This window comes from Eriocheir sinensis, chromosome 5 (assembly GCF_024679095.1).
Source record: "Eriocheir sinensis breed Jianghai 21 chromosome 5, ASM2467909v1, whole genome shotgun sequence".
Classification (NCBI taxonomy): domain Eukaryota; kingdom Metazoa; phylum Arthropoda; class Malacostraca; order Decapoda; family Varunidae; genus Eriocheir; species Eriocheir sinensis.
The window spans coordinates 7,446,957-7,474,889 of record NC_066513.1 but is presented as its reverse complement, the minus strand read 5'-3'; the positions used below and the strand labels follow the sequence as shown (position 1 = coordinate 7,474,889).

The 27,933-nt window shown below is 41.0% G+C and overlaps 1 protein-coding gene across 2 annotated transcripts in view; it reads right to left on the bottom strand.

The window, feature by feature from the left end:
- Positions 1-27,933, bottom strand: part of LOC126983865 (alanine aminotransferase 1-like) — a 179,667-nt gene that overhangs the window by 62,187 nt on the left and 89,547 nt on the right. For both annotated transcript variants that reach the window (XR_007736273.1, XM_050836999.1), the window contains exons 7-8: positions 26,843-26,963; positions 23,201-23,322 (exon numbers count right to left, since the gene is read on the bottom strand). Coding sequence is in view for 1 of the 2 variants with exons in the window: in XM_050836999.1 (XP_050692956.1) it covers positions 23,201-23,322; positions 26,843-26,963 (243 nt within the window). In the remaining variant the exon portion in view is untranslated. The remainder of the gene's footprint in view (positions 1-23,200; positions 23,323-26,842; positions 26,964-27,933) is intronic.

Genomic DNA, 27,933 nt, shown 5'->3' with positions numbered 1-27,933 from the left:
TTTAGGATAGAGATAGTAGGAGGGAACAGAGTAGAGGTTGCTGTCAGTAGCCTCAGAAACCTGTGCTTCGGTGAGGAAGAGAAGGTGAGGTTTAGAGGAGGAGAGATGGTGTTCCACAGAATGAAAATTAGAACGAAGACTGCGAATGTTGCAGAAATTGAGAAAAAAAAAAGGCTCGAGGAGTTATCAAGACACCTCTCAGGTTGGCAGCCAGAATGGGAGTCTTCTCTGGGGGAATTTAAGGCAGTGCGTATGATGCCGAAGGTTGGTAGTCATGACCCGTACATGTCAAGGCAGCATGAAACTCGGGGCGATAATGTACAAAAGTCTGGATGTTAAGAATTTAGGACTAAGCGTGAAACTAGAGGATTATGAAACTCGGATAACAGTCAACTCAGTAGGGTACTGTACAAGGACTTCAGATCCTGGAGATTCACTGAACAATGCCACAGGACAAGAAAGAGAAGGAAAAAGTCATTGGTGAATACTACTAGCCAGGGGGATTTTAGTGCAAAAACTTGGCAACAAAGAGGGAGGTGGCATCTCCTGTGTGTGATGATATTCTGAGTCCCCAATTTAAATTTAATTTTATGGACTCACAGAAGGGGACCAGATGCCATTCCAATCAAACACAATAAATATCAATAAATAATAATAACTAATACCGTATTTTCCGGCTTACAAGACGCACTTTTTTCCTAAAAAATACCATGAAAAATACTTGTGCGTCTTCCAAGACGAATGTTGTATTGTGGCAGCAACGTCCAGGCTCCAGTGAGCTTGGACAGTCACCGTACTGGCTCGACCAATAGGGACGTGGATTTGTATGTTGTCATTACATTATGAGGTTAACTTAAGTAACTATTTAATTCAGCCTTTTATATGATATAACCTCAGCACTTACTTGTTACAAGTATTTCCAATACCATAAACCTTCCTGGAGCCAAGCCACCAGCCCAAACGTGACCCAAACGTCTGTTGTTTATTGTGCGGCTGGTAGCGGCGGGAGCCATTCCGCTCTTGATCTTGATGGTACAGGTGGCTTATTGCCATAGGCCAGCAAGCCTTTGGATCAGCTGCGTTTGGATCTGCTGTGTTGATGTGTTGTCTCCTATGCACTTTTATGGAAATAAAACCACCCTTGGACAATGAAAGATGTATGCTATATTCACTAACCACCAACTAGTACGTCATCGCCATACGGACAAAATCGGACAAGTGATGAATGTAAACAAACCAATAGCCTACTTGCCGCCATGTTTATGTCAGGGACCCACTGTTTCAGTGTGTGTGTATTTACCAACGATAGTTGAAATTGCCTAGTTGTACATTTGTGGTGAGTGCTCCAGCAAACTTGTGGTGAGTGCTGAGACAATAGATAGTTTTAAGAAAAGGTTACATAAATTCATGGATATGGTGAAGCTGTTCTTGTGTGAGAATGACAATTTTTTTTTCTTAAAATTTCTCTCTAATATTAAGATGCGTCTTCCAAGATGTAGCGTCTTGTAAGCCATAAAATATGGTAATGTATTATGGCATCTCCATGTCTACATTATATGCCACAGTCTGCACAAAAAAAAACTCCTGAACATTAAAAGCCGTTTTTCTCAAAACGTAATTTATTGAACATTGGCCGATATCGACAATACTGTTAAGGCAATCAAAATTTGGAAGATATCTCAGGATAGGAATGGCAGGAGAAACTTTCCAATGTGCGACATGGGAAAATGTTTTGCACTTTCTTAAATGGATTTTTTAGTAAAAAAATTATGAAAATTACAAAAAAATAACTTTGCAATATTTTTTCAGACAATGCAAAAAGATAAACGAAATAATAAACACTGAAAATTTAGCATTTGATACAATAAGTAAAAGGCTGCAGTTATAATACCAAAGTGTGAACAGGGGCGTAGCCAGGGGGGGGGGGGCACAGGGGGCACGTGCCCCCCCCCACTTCAGGAACTCCTTTTTTGTGGGTTTGTTGGAAGTTCTCGAGAATGACATGCCTACATGACTGTGACCACCCAAATAGTGTAGATCAGCGGTTCTTAACCTGGGGGTCGTGACCCCCTGGGGGGTCGTTTGAGGTTTCTCGAGGGGTCGCGGAGGGTTTGGGAGAAAATAATTTATTTCATGTATGTGAAGTGGCCAGCTGCTGAAAACATCAACCACAATCAGTCAGTCAGTCAGATCATAACTATGGGGGGTTGGGGCGGGGTCTGTATGTGCTCCGCTCCTGGCTGTGACTCCCAAGGCGCAGCAGTTGCACCAAGGTTTGAGTCATGAAAGTATGAGGTCAAGCAAACTGAAAGTTCATTTTGAGTCTTACCATAGCCAACTGGTGGACAAAAGCTTGGACTACTTCAAGCGAAAAGAAGCTGCTCTGAAGGCCAGTCGCATTGATTCCACTGGTCAGTTCGCTCGTCAGAACAAAGCAGCGCTGGAGGCTTCATACAGAATTGCTCTACAAAATCGCGCAAACCAAGAAGCCTCATACCATTGGTGAAAATCTGATTAAGCCTTGCATTCTGGAAGCAACGAAGGTGATTCATGTAGAACAGCAGGCACACAAGTTGAGGGCAATTTCCCTTTTGAATGATACAATCAAAAGTGGGATTTTGGACATGAGTGAGGATATTCTCCTGCAAGTGGTGAGTGCTGTGAAGAGTAGTCCTGTTTATTCCTTGCAACTGGATGAGTCGACAGATGTTGCCTCATGTTCCCAACTTATTGTTTATGTTCGCTACCTTGACAAGGAAGTTATGAAGGATGAGTACTTGTACTCTGAGCCAGTGGCCACAACAACTTGTGGAGAAGATATTTTCAAAATCCTAGAAGCCTTTCTCCTTATTAAACATGGGCTGAGTTGGGAAACACTTGTCGGTCTGTGTACAGATGGGGCTCCTTCCATGATTCGTGAAGAATGTCACTCCGCATGTCTCCTTCACTCATTGCATGATTCATCTTTATGCTTTGGCGATGAAGACTCTCTCACCTGGACTTCAAGAAGTGCTCACAGATGTTGTGAAGATTGTGAACCATATCCGAGGGAGCGCAACAACTTCAAGGATTTTTAAAGTGCTTTGTGAAGAAATAGGCTCTGACTTCTGTTCTCCTGTTTCACACGGAGGTACGTTTGCTCTCACGTGGCAAAGTTCTGAATCGCGTGCTGCAGCTTCGAGAGGAATTAACGATGCTGTTGCAAGAAGGTCGTACCTCGAAAGAAAATCTTCTTCACGAAATGATGCAAGATGACTGTTTCGTAACAAAGGTTGCCTACTTGGCTGATTTCTTCTCTGAAGTGAATTCCCTGAATATTTCACTCCAAGGAAACCTTGCAATGCTGCACAAGGTTTGTGACAAAGTGGCAGTATTCAAGTGTAAGATTCAACTTTACGTGAAAAGAGTTCAGGACAGTGACACAACTTTCTTCCCTCATGTGACAACTATCCTAGATTCTATGGCAGAAGCTGAATGCAGTTTCCGTGAGGAGATCTCAGCTCATCTTCTGGTAGTGAATGACACCATCGAAAGTTACTTTCCAGGACTGGATGACCGCTGTACTGATGTGTGGATCTCCAGACCCTTCTCAGTGAAGGACAGTGCCTTCTGTGATACTGATGTTGCTGCGAAGGTAGAATTTCTTCATATTCGTGAGGATACTCAGTTGAAAGTCGATTTTTCTGAACAAGAGCTTCCAACATTTTGGGCGACACTGAATGACGACTATCCTCTTCTTTCGGTGCGTGCACTGACCATACTGGACCTCGACCTATCGCTGCGAGGCTGGATTCTCATCAGTGACGGCACTGAAAACGAAGGCACACAGTAGACTTGTGATTGACAGCGACATGAGGTGTTGCCTGTCGAGCACTGCTCCTCGCTTTGATGTACTTATGGCTGCAAAACGATGACGTCAGTCCTCCCACTGATTGAATAAGTAGGTTTTATTTTATGTGCATTAGTTCCATGGATTTTGAAATAGCACTTGTAGGGGATCTGTGGCATTTTCCAAGGTCTTTTATTTGTAACATTTTCTATAAATCAGGATTTTCATATAGTTTTGTTTTACCTTACCTTTACACAAAGGTCACCATTACAAAATGTATTATAGGAGTCACGGAAATACCCTGGAGAGTCTCAGGGGGTCATACAATGAAAAAGGTTAAGAACCACTGGTGTAAATCCTTATCAGTATTGAGACAGACTGGTAAAGATTGTGCCCCCCCTAACTGAAATCCTGGCTACTTCCCTGAGTGTGAAAAGTTATTTCAGTATTATCTGCTAAACATTCAGTTATAACAATCAACTTTTTTAATGTAAATGATATAATTGCACATAAAACATTTAGTCAATATGGATGAAACTTGTGTTTTTTTTACTTAAATTAATTGAATTCATGGGTAAATTCACCAGCCAGCTACAGTGAAAATTTTATCCACTCACCTTAAAGGAGTGGAAGACAGTCAAACTAAATAATGTACTATGTGAATATGAGGCATGGATGCTTCATGCAAAGGTAAAAGAGGAGGTGGTGAGCACCACAGTAAAGAAGTCCCTTTTGGTAAGTACTGCTCTGGTGGTTTGAGTTAAAAATCCTGGCATGTTCACAGACCGCTACACTCCATCCATTTTATATTACGAAAGCACCGAAGGTGTGGCTGGCTCTCTCAGGCCTCCACTAGCAGAGGCGCCACATCTATGTCACAGGGCAGCCTTCCAGGGTGGCATATTGACCCACCCTGACCTCAGGTCAATCCACTTGCCAATGATGCAGCACCAACAATGCCAAGTCTTGTGGGATTTATAGTCACTTTTTTGCTCAATAAACAAATAATTTATAAAACCTACAGAGCTCATAATAGAATTCAAAGTAAAGAGTCTTTAAAGTTCTTTTATAAATTGTTAAAGGCTTAAAATATGACATTTGTTTTTTAAAACTTAAGATTTGGAATTTTAGCATTCCTTACAGTCTCAGCCAACCAAGCCAAAGTGTCTTCATAAAATGTTGGAGTATAGTTAGTAAAGTTGGCAGCCTTGACTAGATACAAAGGGTGGATGAGAGGGTGCCTGTGTTACTAGCTAACATGGAAAATTAGGAGAGATAGTGACAAATACTATATAGATACTTGAGACTGAGGAGTGGCCTTGGGCAGGTCACAATGTGTAAGACAGATAACAGATGGACAACCAAACAGCTGGCATCCCTGGAATTGCAGCAGCAAAAGCAGAGAGAGAACCAGGTGGAGAGATTACACTAGAGAATTTGCCAGAGTAGGATGCAATACATCAGAGAGAGAAATGGAGGACATCAGGAAAGACCTCTCTCCTGCAATGGACCAGTGGAGGCTGACGATGGTAGTGATGATGGTGGGCATCAAGAAGAGCAGCGACGTGTGCCTGAGCAAACAGGGAAACGTTTCTAAGAGCACCGAGTAACACACACCTTGAGTACCCAGAATGTGCTGAATGATACCTCCAAGCTTTAAGTCTGATGACAATTCATCTATGGAAGGGACCTAAGCTGCTGCTGCCAAGCTCAATGGTCTTCAGTAAGTCAGCGGAAATCCAGAAATCCAGTTGAGACATTAATGTGGGTATGGAAGATGATTTTTTATGGTGGCTTACAAGGCAGAGCACAGGCAAAACTGTAATGCGGGGAAAACTGAGAAATCAATAACCTGTAATAACCGGTGTGGCTTGTGAATCAGGTGGTTATGAACCTCAAGACAGACAGACGAACCAGATGTGGAGCTGGCGGTGTGACTACGCCTCAGCCGAAGGTGCCGAATGATCCTAAGTTAGTTTTTTTCAAGGAGGAGGGACAACCAGAATTTTTCACCTGTATTACCACTTTCATTGCTAAACGCTCGCAGTGAGCGTTAGGCGTATTTGCTGGTGGTGCTAAACGCTCGCTGCAAGCTCCACCCACACTCAAATCTCCCGCGTATGAAAGTGTTCCAACACTAATTCTCACAACACAGGATTGCCAATTGAGTGGGTTTTTCACTAAATTTGGTGGAAAATCATATCAGCCCAGCGCGGCAAATCTATGGACGAGTAACTGGTGGATGTTCTTGCCCAATATAGCGGCATTTTTGCATAGCTTCACCTATCACCTGACTGATTCTTTGACCAAATAGTTGTAAATATTGCAGTTGGCAATACTCCCTTGCCAGAATCTCAAGGAGAGATGTCCGCAGTTCTTTCAATATGGTTGATCATCCCACACGCACCGACATAAGTGTTAACATTCAACACTCCCTGAACGTGCATGTACATTCAGCAAGAGAGGTTAACTAAACCACTGATAAATGTGTTCACTAGCCTCTGGTGAGCCTGTGGGCAGTGGGGGGAGGTGAGAAGCCGACGGTGTGAGCGAGTCCTCCTACAGACCAAGCTTGTTGATGTGTTATCTTGATACAATGTTAATGTTACTTATAAGTGTTGAATTGACACACACCACCTCAACCTCACCCCACAGGTTCCCTAGCATACTGACTGAGCTGGTACCTTACTTGTTGTGTGTCACTATGTAGTATGTGTGTAGTGCGGCGACTGTGCCTGATGAACGAGCCTCCCATAACCCACTTAGCCAGTGGGGTACCTCTTTGGCCGACTCGGTAAGGAGTGGCTCTCCCGTCACGTTGGTCGCGGGTTCAATCCCAGGCAGTCAGCGAATACCCTCTCCTTGTCTTGATTAATTTCTCGTGTGTTTCGATACACGCAGAGGTCGTGTTGGAGAATAGGAAAAGAGAAAATAAACTCCCGGGGATGACACGTGAACATCCCCTTTGGTGTGGAGTTATGATCACCCCCTTGGTATCTTAACCCCACACAAATACCTTGCCCCCATGATCATCTTTGTGAACACATATCGATCAGTGGTTGAAGGGAGACATTTTCTTGTATAATTATGCACCATTGAAACTTGATTAGGGTAGTTTTGTTAGCTATGGCCAGGACTCTATATATATACATATATTTTATGAAATTATCTGTGATGATTATGCCCTTGCATGGTAATTATAATGATGAGTTGTAATCAGTACTGAAAGTAACTTCAATTAAAGCACGCTACCATTACCAACAGAATAATGAGTTGTTAATAATATTGTTACTTAACTTCAGCAAGCACGCTACAATTATCAAACACAATAATGAGTTGTCAATAATAGTTACTTAACTTCAGTAAGCTTGCTACCATTACCAACAGAATGTGAATAAACTACATAATAATTTAACCCTGTGCTGCATAACCCTAACAACTAGGAAGCACACTTGTTAGTAAGATAATAAAAACCAGAGGAACGAAGCTGAAGGCAACACAAAGCAATCATAAAACCAAAAGTGCCGGCAATGCTCTGCTCCAACAAAAGAGTAGATAAAGGAAGAGGATAAAAGACAAAGATCAATTCTGGATTGTCTTGCCACTCCCCTCCCTTCCTGACAGGGTTTAAATAGTAGAAATGGGAGTCATACAGATGTAAGGTTGTTCCGGAGATACTGGTTCACTTTTGCATTCATAGACTTGTGCAGTGGAGCTGTGGATGGGATGGAGGCATGCAACAAGCAAGTTCACAAGAGCATCTAGCATAAAAATGTCTATAAAAGATAACACGGGAAGAATCATTGCAGCAGACTGAAGGGGGAATATAATACAGTTGGTAAAAGGAGGGGAGTTGAGGCAAAAAAGCTTTTGACTCTTCTTTATCCTTATCCACCATGAGGCAACCTGTGATCACTCACAGGCTGCCTAACCACCCTTTGGTCACTGGAGCACCAAGAGGGACCATACGGCAAGCAGCAGCAGCAGCAGAAAAGTGATGGAAGAATCCCCTGCACTAGGTAGCTAACACCATCTAGCTCTGCTAGGGTTACAAGAGACCACTACTTCAAAGTACCTCACCAAGGTGCCACCTTGAGCTGGATTTGAACTCAAAGCCCCTCGGTTGTGAGCCAAGCACCATGCAACCACTATAGCAAGAACAAAGGAGCTTTTTGAATAGAATGCCTATGCCAGCATAGGTTGGGGGTGATCAGCACTGCTTTTCAAGTGAACTAAAAGCATGTAAACACACAAAAAAGTATTCAAGAGGACCATGGGAGAGCAGGGCTGCCCAGTACAGCTAGAGTGTTTCAGGATGAACTAGTTTTGGGTGAGTACATCACAAACATGGCTGACAAGATGCATAAAAAACTATGTTAATGTCCATCAAGAATAAGAGGTGAACTCAAGCAGGTCACCCTTCTGCTTACTCTGTCAAACTGTTCTCTCCGTTGGGCTCCTCTGATCATAACTTTATTTCTGTTTCCTGTCCTATCACTCCTTTACATCCTCTGGACCCACCGAGGAGGCGATGCTTCTGGCATTTTGCTTCAGCTCGGTGGGATGACCTGAGTATGTACTCCGATTTCCCGTGGAATGATTACTGCTTCCAGGAGAGAGACCCCTCTGTGTGTGCCCAGCGCATCTCAGAGGTGATTGTCTCTGGAATGGAGGCATACATTCCACGTTCTTTCTCTACTCCTCATGCTAAAAAGCCTTGGTTTAATCATGCTTGTTCTCGTGCCATTAAAGATAGAGAGGCAGCTCACAAAGGGTTCCAGAGCCTTCGAACTCCCGCTAACTATGACCTTTACATTTCAGCCCGGAATCGTGCCAAATCTATTCTCCGACTTACCAAAACTTCTTTTATCAATAGAAAATGTCAACACCTTGCTTCTTCTAATTCTTCCCATGACTTCTGGCATCTAGCCAAAAATATCTCCTCCAATTTCACTTCTTCCTCTTTCCCTCCTCTCCTTAACACTGACGGCAGCACTGCCGTCTCATCTGTCTCAAAGGCTGAACTCTTCGCTCAAACTTTCCGTAAGAACTCCACCCTGGACGATTCTGGGCATATTCCTCCTACTCATCCCCCCTCTGACTCCTTTATGCCTGTTATTAAGATTCTTCCAAATGATGTTTTCTATGCCCTCTCTGGCCTTGACTCTCAGAAGGCTTATGGACCTGATGGAGTGCCTCCTATTGTCCTTAAAAACTGTGCTTCCGTGCTGACACCCTGCCTGGTCAAACTCTTTCGTCTCTGCCTATCAACGTCTACCTTTCCTTCCTGCTGGAAGTATGCCTTTGTACAGCCTGTGCCTAAGAAGGGTGACCGTTCCAATCCCTCAAACTACCGCCCTATAGCTTTACTTTCATGTATATCTAAAGCTTTTGAATCAATCCTTAACCAGAAGATTCTAAAGCACCTTTTCACTTCTAACCTTCTATCTGATCGCCAGTATGGGTTCCGCAAGGGGCGTTCTACTGGCGATCTTCTTGCTCTCTTAACTGACTCTTGGTCATCCTCTCTCAGCCATTTCGGTGAAACTTTCTCTGTTGCGCTAGACATATCGAAAGCCTTCGATAGAGTCTGGCACAAGTCTTTGCTTTCTAAACTGCCCTCTTTCGGATTCTATCCCTCTCTCCGTTCCTTTATCTCCAGTTTCCTTTCCGGCCGTTCTATCTCTGCGGTGGTAGACGGTCACTGTTCTTCCCCTAAACCTATCAACAATGGTGTTCCACAGGGCTCTGTCCTATCACCCACTCTCTTCCTGTTATTCATCAATGATCTTCTTTCCATAACAAACTGTCCTGTCCATTCATATGCCGATGACTCCACTCTGCATTATTCAACTTCTTTCAATAGAAGACCATCACAACAGGAAGTACACGACTCCAGATTGGAGGCTGCAGAACGCTTAACCTCTGACCTTGCTATCATTTCCAATTGGGGCAGAAGGAACCTTGTGTCCTTCAATGCCTCAAAAACTCAATTTCTCCACCTATCAACTCGACACAATCTTCCAAACACCCATCCCCTATTCTTCGACAACACTCAGCTATCACCATCTTCAACACTGAACATCCTCGGTCTATCCTTAACTCAAAATCTCAACTGGAAACTTCACATCTCCTCTCTCGCTAAATCAGCTTTCTCGAGGTTGGGCGTTCTGTATCGTCTCCGCCAGTTCTTCTCCCCCGCGCAGTTGCTATCCATATACAGGGGCCTTGTCCAGCCTCATATGGAGTATGCATCTCACGTGTGGGGGGGCTCCACTCACACAGCTCTTCTGGACAGAGTGGAGTCTAAGGCTCTTCGTCTCATCAGCTCTCCTCCTCCTACTGATAGTCTTCTACCTCTTAAATTCCGTCGCGTTGTTGCCACTTTTCTATCTTCTATCAATATTTCCACGCTGACTGCTCTTCTGAACTTGCTAACTGCATGCCTCCCCCCCTCCCGCGGCCCCGCTGTACATGACTTTTTACTCATGCTCATCCCTATACTGTCCAAACCCCTTATGCAAGAGTTAACCAGCATCCTCACTCTTTCATCCCTTACGCTGGTAAACTCTGGAACAATCTTCCTTCATCTGTATTTCCTCCTGCCTACGACTTGAACTCTTTCAAGAGAAGGGTATCAGGACACCTCTCCTCCCGAAATTGACCTCTCTTTCGGCCACCTCTTTTGATTATTTTTTTGGAGCAGGGAGTAGCGGGCTTTTTTTATTATTGTTTCCTTTTTTTGTGTGCCCTTGAGCTGTCTCCTTTTTTGTTAAAAAAAAAAATAATAAATAAATAAAAAAAAAACACTGAAATGACAACACAAGGATAATCAACATAACAGAGTGGCAACCCTGGAATTGAAGCAGGTCTGGGCAGACAGATAAACAGGTGGAGGCATGAAATTAAAAGCACTTGCTGGAGCAAAACATCAGACAGAGAAAAGTGGATGATATTGGGAAAGACTTCCATTTTGCAGTGGACTCATACTGGCTGATTATGATGACCTGTGCATCTGAAACAGGCACGGAATGAGTCTAAAGAGGCAGGAGTATGTGCAACAGAAATGTGCTATTTGAAGAGAGCTTGTGGTTTAACCTTTATGGCATCATGCGTGTAAAATTTTCACATTTTCTTGCTGGTCGATGGAGCGTCGTGTGCGTAAATTGTAATAATTTATTTCCCACATGATTTCTCGCCTTTGAGTGGGTTGTAGGTGGCTGGGAGGTGTCCTAACCCATCTTAAGATAGCTTGGAAAATTTTTTCAGGCCTATCAGTATGTGTGGCCCCATGAGGCAGCACAGTGAGTCCCATGATGGAGGACACTATTGGGGGGAAGGTGGCCAGGTTGTAAGGGAGGCTGTGGGAGTGCAGGGGGCAGCTTTAGGTTAATGGGGAAGCATCATTTTCACATTGCTGCATCTACAGAAGGTGTAATATAATATGGAGGTAAAAAAAAACAGAAATGCATGCGACAACATTGGCGGTGGGGGGCACAGTAGCTGTCCGAAGGGGGAGAGGGTGTCTGGTCAGTCTTGAAGGCTAGGGAAGTGGTATTATCATGTATTTGCATCATTAGATGATGTAATCATAGTTACAAGCTTATTGTTATGACAGCAGGTCACCAAACACCACCAGCCGTGGTGGCCAAAACAAAAAGCAGACAGGAGTCAAATGCTTGTTATTTTCCTTACTTTTATCTTAAGTGCTAACTGTTCATGCAGGAAAAAATAATCTAAAATAGCAGACCCGACCGAACTCATTTTGTTTTAAAGGTTGACACTGTACAGGTTAACAAGATGGTTTAGCTTGAGTAAGGAAGAGGTGTACACGAGATATGGTGTGGATGTGAGAGTCAGGAATGTAGAATGAGGATGGTAGGACCATTAGAACCTTAATGGAGATAGTTTGAACATGTTTGAGGATGCAGAATGGTGATTGTATGGTAAGGCTTTGTGAGTTAAACAGAGGAGAGGGGGTAGTAACAAAACCACTAGTAAGGTGGCTTGGCAGGCTTGAGAAATACTTGAGAGGTGCAAGGGTGTGTGTGAATGTTGCAAAGAGAGCATATAATCAGGGAAAACTGGATATTCTCAGCCATTGCCCGCTACTCATGAGGAATTTGCAGAGGGAACAGCACCAGAGCTATGGATAGATAGAGAGATCATGATGGCACAGCAAGGTTCCCAACACAGCCAGGACACTACAAGGCACAATGCTGAGAGTCTGGGGCATGCCCATCTAAATCATGCCTAGCTAACAGCATATATCATGATAAGAACTGGGCCTCAACATTTTCTTGGCCGCTGAAAGTGTGGGTAAGCCCATCAAAAACATGCCTGGCTAAGAGTGTACATCAAGATAAGAAAGCCAAAACTGGGCCTCAACATTTTCCTGCTGCACTCCAGGTACCTCAAGCATCTTTGATTCACCCACTGCTGCCTGTCTCCACAACTAACACAGCAGCAGTGTTAAGGTTCAGGGTTCCCACACACCAAAGAACTGAATTCCATGACATTTCCATGATTTCTTTTTTCCAAGACAAAACAAAAGTAGTGCTCAATATACAAACCTCACGTGTGGTTTGTTGAGAATGTTCATGCACCTGCAGCACACAACCTTTCAACACTTTAAATTTCCATTACAAGATTGGCAGGTTACAGAAAGAGCAATTCACCATTTTGGCACAAAACTTCGGCCATCAATGTGTAATAATTATTCACTTTCTACTGCATAAAGTGCATAAGGATACATTTCCTGTTATAAAATTCCAAAACACTTCATGACACTCTCCCAAATAATTGCCTTTCCATACCTTATCAGGCCTAGAAAAAGACCACTGATTATTAAAGGATTTCCATGAGTGTGGGAACCCTGAGAAAGGTTGCAGAAAGAGAGCCATGAGAGAGAGTAAGGTGAAGAGGTTTAGATTCTACCCAGCACAGAGGTTTGAATGTAGCTCCTGCCAACATGAGAAGCACACTCCACTCAGGGACAGATGAGGCCCCTGCACTAAACCAGCATCTGAGAGGAGGATAAGAAATGGTGGAAACGCAAGAGAAAACTAAGCTTTCTTCAAACTAATAAAGTTAACCCACAAAGACTTTGATACGAATGTTTGAGGAAGAAATCAAACCCCTTCAAGCTTTAGTATCCATGTAAAAATTGACCCTGCCAAAGACCATGATATAACTGCTTGAGAAATGGTTTTAACACTAGAGAAACAGGATCTATATAAAAGTTGACCTCCTAAACTTGCCCAAGCTGAAATACGTTTTTGATTTTTTAGTTTTATGGGTGAGGGGACAGAGTGAACATGTTTAAGGCAGAGGACTAAAAAGTTGCAGTGGCGGCAGTGGGCTTTACACACATTCACAAATGCACACACACACACACACACACACACACACACACACACACTGAAGCAGCCCATGAGGTGAATTACAAACACACACACACACACACACACACACACACACACACACACACACAGCTGGACAACCGGAAAGAAATAGCAAAACTGAAGATGGAATAACTTGAAAAAGACCATGATAAAAATTATGAAAATGGAAAGAGAGGAGTGTGATGAGGACAAACGAAGACATGGAGAAGAAGATGAAAGGAATGATAAAGAAAGAGGTAGCAGAGAAAATAGGAAATAATGTGAGTGAAGGGGTGGAGGATCAGATTAAGCATGTAGTCAATGATGAGTTGAAGTAGTGGTGGAGGGAAAAGGACATGGAAGAAATGAGTTACAGGGAAATATTAGAACAACAAAAACCAGAACAAAAACAAGACATAGAAAAAGAAGTGATAAATGTACTAAGAAATAAAGAAACAATGGTGAGGGACATGGCAGAGAAGAAAAAATGTGTCATAATGTTTGGTGTAAAAGAAGAAAAAACGCAGTGAAGACTCAGAGGGAAAGTTGTGAGAGGAGTAAAGTGCAAAGTATATTGAGAAATTTGAATACTAAAGAGGAGGAAATGATTGAGGAAGAAGTAGATGAAATAACTAGATTGGGAAGGTATGAGGAAGGAAAGAACAGGCCATTAAAGATTAAGTTAAGATCCCAAATGACAACAGAAACCATCCTAAATAGGTCATGAAGATTAAACAACTCTGAAGAATACACACAAATATATGTAAGGAGAAATATGACAGAGGATGAAAGAATGAAGGTAAAAGAAATGATAAATGAAGCAAAAAAAAGGAATGAGGAAAGATCAGAGGAAGATAAAGATTTTTTTTTGGAGAATGAAGAACAAAAAACTAATGAAGTGGTGGATAAGAGGCGAAGAGAGGGAGTAACGGTGTTGATAGGAGGGGAAAGAAAGGGAGAAGCGAAGAAAGGTTTAAAGATTGCATACACTAATATAGATGGTCTTGTATCAGAAAAACTTGAACTAATTGATTATTATTATTATTATTAACCCTTTCCATCCGTGACGCAGACATCAGCGTCACAGTATGGAAAGGGTCAAGAGGAAATGGAAGAGGACTAATCCTCATCTAAACCTCTCAATCCTCCTCTAAATTCCTCTTAATCCTCTTCCATTTCCTCTTAAGAGGTTTAGAAGAGGAATAAGAGGAAATGGAGGAGGATTAAGAGGTTTAGAAGAGGACTAACCCTTTCCATACGGTGAGGCCGTCGGACGCCGACATTGGCGTCGCCGGAGCGAAGGGGTTAACCCGTACAGTGTTTAGTACGTACATATACGTACCTCTTAGGGAAGTGTTCAGTACGTATATACACGCAAGCCCTTTTGAGTGCTTATACGCCCTTTATTTTTGTTTGTGTATGTAACGTTGTTCATTGGCAGTAAAGAGGAATAATTTGACAAGTGTTTGTATTTTTAAATGGATGTTAAAGGGCCTTTCTCTACATTTGTCCGCATTCCAACAAAAATCATTATACAAGAATGTAAGTTACTTTCTTCTAGGTAATTACTCCTTGATTTTATATTCAGTAAGGCATGTGAAATTGTAAATTATGGTTCAGAGTAATCGGAAATGAAAACTTATTGTCGGAAGCTTCATAGTGTTTTGTTGAACTTTGTGAACAACGGTTTAGTACAGGCGGCCTTGAAGCGAGCGGTGTTGCCTGACGCGCATCCAATCATTTTCTTATACTTACATTTCCTGTTTATTTTTTTAGGTTTTTGTGAGTAAAGCAGTACTTATACATTACTTACGTTTTAGGGTAGTGGGAAGTGTTTATAATGGAAAAAATATAGGCTTTATAAAAAATTAAAGATAAATTTCCCTTTCCTGATATGACATCGTTAGCTCTGAGACGCAGAAAAATAAGACAACGAACAATCTTGGGTTCCATTCCTTGCATATAAACAATATATATATATATATATATATATATATATATATATATATATATATATATATATATATATATATATATATATATATATATATATATATATATATATATATATATATATATATATATATATAAAATAATTTGTATTTTTTTTTACATTTTTAGTGGCAAATAAAAAAAATATGAAAAAAGTGCAACCTGGCATGACCTCTATTGATGACAAAAGACGACAATGTACGGGTTAAGGGAAAGTGATCCAGATATTAAGTGTATAGTTGAAACAAAACTTGTAATGGAATTGGAACTCGTGCTGGACGGAAAGAGCAAGTACAACATTTGGAGGAAAGATAGGAAAGAAAGAAAGGGAGGAGGAGCGATGATAATGAAGAAACAAAATTTGAAAGTGACTGAAGTGAGATATGGAAAGGACAGTGCAGAGGTGATGGCTGTGCAGCTACTTGTAAATGGGGGAGAAAAGACTACCATAATAACAGCCTGTGTCCCCCCTAAGACCAAAAGTTGGAATGAAGTAAGATACAACGCTATGCAGGAAGAAACAGTACGGGCACTGACAGACAAAATAAAAAACAATAGAAAGGTATTATTGACAGGAGATTTCAATTGCAAAGAGGTGAAATGGGAAGACTATGCAATGGAGGGTGGAGAAAATACCTGGGGAAGTAAACTATTGAAGCTGGCAACAAATAGCCTGTTGACACAGTGGGTTAAAGGAGAAACAAGGCTGAGAGGGGATGACCAACCATCAAGACTAGACCTAATTTTCACAAAAAAATGTTGAGTTAGATGAAGGAGTCAGTCACGCGTGCCCCTTGGGAAAGAGCGACCATGAGCTATTAGAGATAAAAACTAAGGAAGGATACGAATATCGAGATGAGGCATATAAGGAAAAAAGGAAAAGCTACGCAAAGGCAGATTACGTTGGTCTCAAGACTTTCTTCGCTGGGGTAGACTGGAGTGATATCAAGAGGAGTACTAATATTCAAAAGAAATATGACTTTTTTATGGATATTTACAACAGAGGAATAGAGATATATGTTCCATGCTACACAGTAAAAACTAAAGGAGAGAAAACATTGGTTTTTGTGTGAAACAACAAAACAGAAATAAGGCATGGAGAAATTTAAAGAAAAAATAAATAAGAATAACAGAGACAAATATAAAAAAGAAAGAAATGAATATGTGAAAATAAGGAGAGAAGAGGAAGCTAAATTTGAAAAAAGAATAGTTTTTAGTTGTACGGAAGAACCAAAAATGTTTTACAAATTCATAAATGGGAAGTTAAAAAGAAATGAAGGAGTGGAAAGGCTAAAAGAAAAAAATGTGTTTTACGAAAAGAATGAAGAAATTGCAGAAATATTAAATAAAAATTTTCATAAAGTATTTACGAAAAAGACCGACTTTGACAGGGGGCTTGAAAACTGTAATGAAGAGAAACTAAATTATGTAAAGGTTGAGAAAGGGGAACTGTTGCAGCTGATGGAATCTTTAGATGGAAGGAAAGCTATGGGACCAGATGAAATCTCCGGACAAGTGCTAAAAGAGTGTAAAAATTAATTATTGGAACCACTTTATGACATAATAACATGCTCTATAAATACAGGAAAAGTGCCCTTAGAGTGGAAGAGAGCGAACATTGTACCAATTTATAATAGTGAAGATAAAACTGAGCCATTAAATTATAGACCAGTCTCTTTGACAAGTGTAATGTGCAAGATTTGTGAAAGTAAAATGAAAAACAATGGGTTGAACATTTAGAAAAGGAAAACATGATAAATAAGGGACAGTTTGGATTTAGAAAAGGGAAATCGTGTGTCACCAACTTACTATGTTTCAACTCAAGAGCAACAGACGTGGTGCAAGAGAGAGAAGGATGGGCTGATTGTGTATGTCACGATTTGAAAAAAAGCTTTTGACAAGGTTCCACACAAAAGGTTAATCTGGAAACTACAGAAATGGGGAGGAATGGGCGGAAAGGTCATCGAGTGGATAAAGGATTACTTAACAGGAATAGAAATGAGAACAGTGATTAGAGAAGAGAAATCAAATTGGAGGAAAGTAGAGAGTGGAGTTCCTCAAGGCTCAGTTCTGGCACCAATAATGTTAATAATATATATAAATGATATGGTGATGGGTATAAAAAATAAGCCTCTTTGCAGACAATGCAAAGTTAAGAAGAAAAGTGAAGACGAAGGAAGACTGTGAAGAACTGCAAAAAGACCTGGATAGAGTGTATAGATGGAGTCAATTATGGGAGATGGAATCTTATGCAAACAAATGCCAAGTTATGGAAATGGGGAAAAGTAAAAAAAGACCGAGGAAAACATACAGGATGGAAGAAGAAAACTGAAAGGTGGTAAATGAAGAAAAAGATTTGGGAGTAACGATGCAAGACACACTATCTCCAGAAAACATATAAACAAGTTATTTGGAGAAACCTACAGGATGATGCAAAATATAAGGGTAGCATTCCACTATATGGACAAAAAAATGATGAAGAAAATAATAACAACACTGATAAGACCACAACTTGAATATGCTGCAGTTGTGTGGTCACCTCACAAAAAAAAAGGATATCAGAAAGTTAGAAAGAATACAAAGAATTGCAACTAAAAGGGTCCCAGGACTCTCAAATATGACGTATGAAGACAGATTGAAGGAGATGGACTTGACGACACTGGAACAAAGAAGGGAGAGAGGAGATCTGATCACACTGTATAAGTTGGTAAATATGTTTGATGTGGTGGATATTGATGATCTCTACTACAAGAACGCAGGGACTGAGAGGACATGGAAAGAAATTTAATAAAGGAACTTGTTTGAGTGACTTGAAAAAGTATAGTTTTCCACATAGAAGTAGTAACACATGGAACAGCTTGCGGGAAGAGGTGGAGGAGACGAGCAGTGTCCATCAAATGAAGGAAAGGCTGGATAAATGTAGATATGGAGACAGGACTATTAGTGCTTAGCTCGGGCCCTGTAGACTACAAATAGGTAAATACAAATAGGTAAATAAGCACACACACACACACACACACACACTCCCTGTGCTGGGAACAGCTGATGTCGGCACCTGTTGTTGTGGTGTTTTACATGGGCCTGGGCTATACTAAATGTGGTGGTTTTGTCTCCTGTTGTGACTAACTTAGTAAGATGAGTGGAAGGAAGGATGATTTGGAGTGGTTAACACCAAGAAGAAGACATGGAGCAAGAGGAGATGACAGTAGTAGTGAAGATGAGAGCGAAGGAAGGTATGGAGGAGGTTTTTCAGGATTTGCCAGCAAGGAATCAGCTATGTATAAGAGAATGTTGCTCTTAGAAAGAAAACTGGACGATTGGATAGAACTGGTAAAGAGGAGGGACGAGGAGGAAGTACAGAATAGGGAGTTCCACCGAGACCTCAAAGCAAGAGTGCGCAGGTTAGAGAAGGAAAAACAGCTGATTAAGGAAAATGAGGAGTTGAAGGAAAAAGTAGCAAAGTATGAGAAGTCTATGAAGGAAGGACTGGGAGTGGTTAGAAAGGAGAACGAAAGTTTAAAGGAATTAGTGAGCAGAGACGAACAGAGGGTCAGAGAGGATGTAATGGGGGAAGTGAAGACCTGGACAGTGGAAAGTGAAAAAGCAAATGTGAACCTCAGGGAAGTAATCGAACAGCAAATGAAAGAGGATAAAGAAGTAGAGAAGGAGGTGGTTAAGGCCTTGAAAAAAAACGAAGAATTAGTAGAAGTAGCAGAAAAAAAGAAGTGTAGTAATATTTGGTATGAAGGAAAAGAACATAACATACAAACCAAGAAGGGACAAAGAAGAACTTAAATCTGTAAAAGAACTACTTAACCCTTAGATTATGGCGATCGTATATAAAAGTGAGCTACCACACGCCCCACCCATACGGAGATTATATATATAATCATCACACACACTCTCATTCGTCTCCAGCGCGCAGCCTACCGAAGGCCAAAGTTCATTTTTCACTTTTGTTCAGAATACATGTCATGTCTTGTGACGTGTCAAGCAGTTCCTCTGCTCCAGGCGGAAGTAGAGCACAGGCGAATCAAAGTGACAAGAGACTCTGATGACTGCTATGGTAGTGACATTGACAGAGGAGGGAGGGGCAAAAAAGAGAGAGAGAGAGAGAGAGAGAGAGAGAGAGAGAGAGAGAGAGAGAGAGAGAGAGAGAGAGAGAGAGAGAGAGAGAGAGAGAGAGAGAGAGAGAGAGAGAGAGAGAGAGAGAGAGAGAGAGAGAGAGAGAGAAGAGAGAGAGAGAGAGAGAGAGAGAGAGAGAGAGAGAGAGAGAGAGAGAGAGAGAGAGAGAGAGAGAGAGAGAGAGAGAGAGAGAGAGAGAGAGAGAGAGAGAGAGAGAGAGAGAGAGAGAGAGCAAGTGGGGTGCTTCCACGCGACGCGTCACGGCCACGAGAAAATGTGCAATATTTTCAGCTGTCATAACTTTTTTATTATTATTAGAAGAGAAGTTTTATTACTCCACCATATATACTACATGAATATACAATTATTGCAAAGAAGAAAGACACCATTTCCACCTCCTTTAAATGTCTAAATTTTCCCCGTGCACAGCATCCAGAGAAATATATCGCCACCTGTACTCTACGGGTTAAGAACTTAAATGATGAAGAACGGCAAAACACTGAGGAGGAGGTGGAAGAAATTTATAGGAATTTATAGGATATGGAAGGAAAAACAAGACCAGTTAAATTAAGACTAAGATCACAGAAGGCAGCAGAGGAAATATTGTACAGAACAGCTAAGTTAACAGAAACAGAAGGATGTAATGATATATATATGTATATATATATGCATATATATATACATATATATATATATATATATATATATATATATATATATATATATATATATATATATATATATATATATATATATATATATATATATATATATATATATATATATATATATATATATATATATATATATATATATATATATATATATATATATATAATAGAAAGGAAGACGAATAAAAGAAATGGAATGAACTACTAACAGAGGCAAAAGAAAAGAATAATGTAAGACCTGAAGAGGAAGAAAGAGGTATTTTTTTGGAGAGTTATGGGAGATCGAGTCAGAAAGTGGTACATAAGGGAGAGGATGAAAGAGAGCGAAAGTTTGACAAGATCGAAACAATTAAGGGATTGAATGTGATGTATACAAACATAGACAGAATAATATCTAGTAAGCTGGAATTGCAAGACTACCTACAATGTATGGAGGAAAGATAGAGTGGGCAAATGTGGAGGAGCAGTGATGATAATGACAAAGAAGGAGTTATTAGTAAAATCAGTAGTACGTATATGGAGAAGGAAAAGCAGAAATAGTGAGTGTAAATTTGGAGAACAAAAAACAGAGAAAGGATGATGATCACAACAGCGTATGTACCACCTAGAACAAACTCATGGAGTAAAGAAGAACATGAAATCATGATTGAAGATACCATTCAGAGTTTAAGTAGAATACTCAAGGCAAACAAAAGAGTACTATTAGTTGGTGATTTTAATTGTAAAGAGGTAGATTGGGAGATGTTAGAAAGTGGTGGTGGAGATATGGCATGAGGGGAAAAGATTGTTAAGATTGATGATGGAAAACTTGATGATGCAAAGGGTGAAGGAAAACACAAGATATAGAAGTGACGACGAACCGGCGAGACTGGACCTGGTGTTAACAAGAGGAATACACTTGAAGGATGAATTAAGGTACGGATGCCCTCTGGGAAAGAGTGACCACATAATCATAGAGATAGAAATGGAGGAGGAAGGAAGTGAAGAGGATGAATCATATAAAAGAAACAGGTTAAACTACAGGAAGGCAGACGTGGAAAATCTTAGGAAATATTATGGAAAGCTGGACTGGGATGAGCTAATGGGAACAAGTGAAGTGCAAGAAAAGTATGATATTTTTATGGAGGCATATAAAGCAGGGGTTAAGAAGTTTGTACCAAAATACAAACCTAAAGAAAAGGGAAAAAAGGACTGGTTTAATGGAAGGTGTGTTAAGGCAAAAGAAAACAAAGAGACAAAGCATGGAAAAGATTAAAAAGAAATAAAAACCAAAGGAATAAAGAAAATTTTAATGTAGTGAGAAATGAATACGTGAAAATAAGGAAGGAAGAAGAAAAGGGATATGAAAAGGATATTGTGGAAAAGTGCAAGGAACAACCTAAACTGTTTTATAGATTCATAAATGGTAAGATTAAACCAAGAGAAACAATTGAAAGACTGAGCGATGGGAATGTGACAATCAATGAACCTAAAGACATGGCAGAGTTACTAAACAAAAAGTTCCAGCAAGTTTTTACTAATGAATCAATATTTAATGAGCCACAAGAAAACAAGATAAATGTTCATATGGAAGAAGTTACAGTAAATAAAGAGGAGATGTATGAGTTGTTGGGGGAGCTGGAAGAGAGGAAAGCTGTAGGGCCGGATGGAGTCTCAGGGTGTATATTGAAAGAATGCAGAAATGAGCTGGTTAGACCGATATATGACATCATTAAATGCTCAATAACAACTGGTACAGTGCCTAAGGAGTGGCGGAGGCCGAAGTGGTCCCCAATTACAAAAGTGGAAGGAAGGAAGAACCCCTGAACTACAGACCTGTATCATTGACCAGAGTAGTATGCAAAATATGTGAGAAAGTGATAAAGAAACAATGGATGAAACTGCTAGAGGAGCAAAATTTAATCACAAGAGTAAACAGTATGGATTCAGAAAAGGGCGCTCATGTGTGACAAACTTATTGAGCTTTTACTCAAGAGTGACAGATAAAATACAGGAAAGGGACAGATGGTTTGATTGCGTCTACCTAGACCTGAAGAAGGCGTTTGACAAAGTTCCACATACAAGACTGCTATGGAAACTAGAAAATAAAGGAGGATTGAAAGGGAAAATGAAGAACTGGAAGGAAAGCTACCTAAGGGAAAAAGAGATGAGAACAGTAGTTAAGGACATAAAATCGGAAAGGAGAATTGTAGAGAGTGAAGTGCCTCAGGGATCTTTATTGGCACCAACAATTTTCCTAGTATATATTAATGACATGCTAGAGGGAGTAAATAGTTATATGAGCCTGTTTGCAGACGATGCAAAGCTGCTAAGACATATAAGAAACAGTAAAGACTGCGAAATTCTGCAAGAAGACCTAAACAAGATTTGGAAATGGAGTATGGAATAGGAGATGAAATTCAGTGCGGGGAAATGTCATGTTATGGAAATGGGACGAAGTGAAGGAAGACCAAAATGGACATATAAAATGGGAGATTGTGAAACATTAAAGAAAGTACACGAAGAGAGAGATCTGGGAGTAATAATGCAAGATAACAAACAGCCAGAGGGTCATGTTAATCAAATATTCGGTGATACGTATAACATGGTGAGAAATATAGGAATAGCATTCCACTACATGGATAAGGATATGATGAAAAAATTAATTACCACTATGATCAGACCAAAGTTGGAATATGCAGAGGCAGTTTGGTCTCCTCACAAAAAGAAACACATAAAGAAACTAGAAAGAATACAAACGATTGCAACAAAAATAGTTCCAGAGCTGGAGGGATTGACATACGAGGAAGGACTAAAGGAAATGGACTTACCAACACTAGAACAAAGAAGAGAAAGGGGAGACCTAATACAGATCTACAAATTATTGAGCAAAATGGAAGAAGTAGACAACGAGGAGTTACTACTAAAAGAAGAAATTACCACCAGGAACACAAGAGGACATTGTAGAAAATTGAGGAAGGGAAGATGCTTGAGACAAAGAAATATAGCTTCCTGCAAAGAAATATGGAGGTTTGGAACAGACTAAGTGAGGATGTAGTATTGGCGAAGAGTGTGCAAAGCTTTAAGGAAAAGTTGGATAGATATAGATATGGAGATGGGACCAAACAAGCGTAAAGCCAAGGCCCTGTAAAACTACAACTGGGTAAATACAACTAGGTAAATACACACACACACACACACACACACACACACACACACACCTGGCCAAGGGTGGTGGGGCAGAGCTTGGCAGAAATGCTCTTGAGGTACATCGCCTTTACTTGTGGGTCAAGGTTGATGAGTTCAGCATAGCCCCCACGCAGGCCACACTCACCCATGTAACCTGTAAAACAGAGGGCAGTAAACTACATGGCAGGTTCCCACTGACACATTTACAGGAAGGTCCTATATGGCATGAGATCAAACAGGGCAACACCTTGTTCTTTTTAGACTGGGTATTCAAACTTTCTGGGGTCAAGTAAAATGGATCAAATTGCCCATCATGGTGTGATAAATTAAACTTCAAATGGGTAATCAGATGAACATGACTACATAATGCAATTATACAGAAACTATAAAACACTACACTGAAACCTGGCATTAAGTCATCTTTGCTGATGAGTAAGTGAAACAAATATCTGATGTGCACAGCTGGCAGCTGGTAAATGTCAATGTGAATTCTGCAAATGTTGAGAAGTGCAACTCACAGTTTTCTCTGCATCTGTTGAGTCCAGCATATTAAAGTACTACTGTAGTGCACTGTGCAAGGAGTGTGAGCAGCAAAGTATTCACCAAATATGATCTAGCAGTGGCAGCAGGGCTTGATTAGCACAAAACCCATAGACCAAAATGAATGAAATAGGCGCACCTAACATCACCAAATATGGGGTACAAACTTGGTGGAGGGACCGTTTTGGGGGGCCACTGAAGGTACTTCATGGACTAAAGAGTAGCCTATCCGGATATTTTGTTTTGATTTATTAATGATCCACGAGACGTCCTAGTTAAATCAAAATATGTGCTTATCTTTGTATTCATTCATACACACACTGGTAATATTTCTGTGGGGTCTGACTCACTTATTAGAGTGAAATTCTATCGTGATAAGCAGTCACAAATTCGTGTCACTAGTAAAAATGAAACTAGTAATTTAAGTTTTGCCACCATAAACTATACACAAATAGATAAATATGAAAGCTCACGAAGTCACAATAAGTAACATCACCTGCTTTGCGCAGTAAAAATATGCTATTTAACCCGGTAACAGCGACGGGCCAAATTTATGGTTTTACCGTGTAGCAGCGACAGGCAAAATTTGTGCCATGATATAAACCCCCCAAAATAGATGATACGTAAACTGATCACAAATGCTTTGATATATATTATGAAATGGTTTGTGAGTGATAATTTTTTCTCATTTTTCTCGCTTAGAGGGACCATTAAGAAACATGATCCCCACTGCTACCGGGTTAAGGTATCTGATACCCACAAAATGGCTGGCGTTGCTGCCTCGGGCATCGGGGATACAGACCAACAATGTCAGATTGTCGTACTCAGCCGCTTATATTTCCCGACTTCCTACCCCCAAACTATCTTCTGGGCTAATTTATAGTTATTATTAAAAGAGTTAGATTCTGATGTTTCTTGGCAATAGTTAGGCGTCAAAAACCGGTAAATACTATGCTCTGAGTAGGACAATCTGGCAACGGTGGCTGTACGTATTTTCATATTATTGTTCTGTTGTTTATTCAGTGTTGTGTTCAAGAAAAAGAATACTCATAATTTTAGTTAGTTTTTGGTTGTAAAGATTCTTTACGAAATGCAATTATAACCTTACCTCATCTACCTCAGGAAACGTCCTGAATCCTGGATTGGCTATGGTGATGTTAGGTGTACCTATTCAAAGGGGAACCAAATTATGAGAGCAGAAGTCAATTAGCACCGTCCATAGGTTACATGTATGGAATGGTGCAAACTTGTGTATCCAGGGAATGACTGCACTCCTTGGGACCCCTCTGTGCCCCACAACTCAGCAGCACCACTCATCTTGCAACACAACCCACAGAAAACAGGTAACCTAGAACACATCCTATTAGAATATTCTCTTTGACAATGTATAAGAAATAAAAGTTATCCATTTCAAAAGCTACACCAAGGAAGCTGGACAGCAGAATAGACTACGTTGGCTATCAGTTCGCCTCTTTACCGCTTGAGGCCCCTCACATCCATCTCCACGGCAACAGTGATGCTTTCCCTGGTAACCACTCCAAAAGAAACAGTGGCCGTGCACATAGTAGCAATATATCATAATACAGTTATCTGGTACTTGCTGCTTCTCCAACAAAGTTTTTGATGCATATGAACTTGTTTTTTCATCTTTAGTCTTATTTGTGATTCTGTTGTCACTGTGGAGAACTGTTCAGGAGTACCTCCTAAACAATTCTCCCGATGGCCAAGTGTGATGCTGTGTGAATGATAGCCAATAAAGTCGTCCCTTAAATAGTATGGGGGTTACGGACCCAGGACCCCCATACTATTCAAAAATCCATATAAAATTAGTGCCCCCCTAGAAACACTCCTGGGCTGCATTTGAGAGGGAATCGGGACTATTGGAACGTCCTGAGTGCTCTCAAATGTGTGACGTGGCAGCACGAGTTGCCAACTGGCTCCCGGCTTTGAAAGCTGGAGCGCCTTCGTGCTGTGATGACATCAGCAAATATGGTGGCCCAAACAAACACACCTAAATGTTTCCATTACATTTCACCTCTCTGTGCCACCATAACCACTGCAGCTTCCTTTTCATCTTCTGTTGTAAGGAGTTCATCAGCCAGGACAGCTAGAAATGCATGTTAAATGTTGCCAGGAAGATCAGCGTACACCATTTTGCTGCGAGTCAGATGCCGTTACCATAGCAACGACGGGGCTTAGTAAAAGGACGGCCTTTATCTCCACTACTGCAGCACTCTTGGAGCACTGGCAGTTACTGCGGCAAGAATTTCTTTTACACTATGATAGATACAGAGAACACTGCTCTCATTCACGTGGTATGCTCTCTCTATCGCAACGTAACTCATCCCAAAACGTAACTTCTCCTAAATCTGAATTCTTCTGCAAGGTGAACACCTTTCTCGAACGCTTTGGGGTTCTTTCAGCAGGTGTTTTGGTAGAACAGTGTTGCCATTCACGCCATGGCTACTTGGTGCGATGAGTGGGAAATTTAAAAATCCTAAAAAAAATCTTCCATGACAATCCGTATAAAACCGAAACCGTACTATTTGAGGGATGACTGTACAGTCTACTGTTATGATAGCAATGTTATATTACTTTTGGAAAGCAGAGATGACACACTAAAGAGTGAAAAGCAGTCACAACGGGAGACTATAGAACATAAGAACATAAGAACATAAGAACGTAAGGAGTCTGCAAGAGGCCGGTTGGCCAATACAAGGCAGCTCCTGTATGACAGTTTAAAAAGTTTCTGCACCATGAATGTGAAAAACACTCACGAGAACCCAAATGATTTCCATTGTGACCTTTAGATATATTTGTTGTGAGCCAAAAAGCCTGAGAACACGGGCCTGAGTCAAAGAGTCGGATGCTCTTGGGTGGAGTCAGAGATTCTGCCAAGGCAGTTGGTAAAAATTTCACAAGTATGACTTTGAGACGTCAACTTACAAAATACATGATGCGCGAGTTTCTTCTTTCATTTCTTAATCCTGTTGTACTTGCCTTCAAAACTCTATGTGTATTTACCTTGAGGTGATTTCTTTGTCTTTTGGGGTCAGAGTCAGAGTAGGGCTGAGTCTGAGTGGCCAGTGTTCCCTTCAGCACACAACACTGGTGCTGACAGCAGCAACACCCACCTTTGGAACAGGACATGAAGGATGCAAGTTCCATGTGGCAGTATGGCTCTCCAAGTTCCATCAGGACTTTCTTGAAGGAGTGGAACTTACAGCCCTCAGCATACACATTGTCCTGGTACACCTGTGGAAAGAGGGTGAAAATGATGGCAAGTAGAGCAATGTCACTGTTTAAAGTTACACAGACTGTCTCACACCTTGCCTCACAAGCACTGTCCTGCTACATCTGTGGAAAGAGGGTGGAAATGGTAATTTGTACAGAAAATATTCCATTTGAATTGCCTGCTTTACACCTTGCCTCATCACCTCCCCTCCTCTTAGTAACTGTCTGGAAGCCTTAAAAGGCTTGCCAGTGTTGCTACCTTTCCTATCTTACATAGTAATAATAACAATAATAACATCTATAGTCTGTTCAGAGCGTGAAGTTGGTTCAAGGTGTGGCAGATTCTTGAATTCCCATGAGTGCGGCGCTGCCAGTTCGACCGCCAATTATCAGATTAGCACAGCCTCCCTACCTACCCACCCACAACCCACCTGTTTATCTCTCTCTCTCCCCCTCTCTCTCCCTCTTGACCCGGGGGAGGGACCTAAGGTGACACGCTGACCACCACCACCATCACCACTACCACTACCACCACCACCACCAAAACGTGGCAGCATGGGAAAAAATCGCAGCCACATGTCATAGAATTTATACAAATCGTTGTTATAATCCTAAACATCGACAGTCATTGTACTGTGTAGCTTCTTGTACTATATACACAATACATAAAATATCACTCAAATAGCACATGGATGGGAAATAAGAGAAAGACGCATGTACGAAGATTGATTTGGCAGTATGGCAAGAGGTAAACGACGATACCAGCTCCACCCTGAACCGACTTCATGCTCTGAACAGACTATAGCATACAAGAGCTTCAACTAATGCTTATGCCTATAACTTCGAGTATGGCCTCGGTGCTCATCCCTGTCTCACTGGTGGGTAAGACCAACTTCCCAGGACACAGGGCTAGTGAGACATTCAGGTTACAACAGTTAACCTTCCCCAGGCTACCTGAGGTGCTATTATCAGGCAGTCCTTAAAGGGAGCA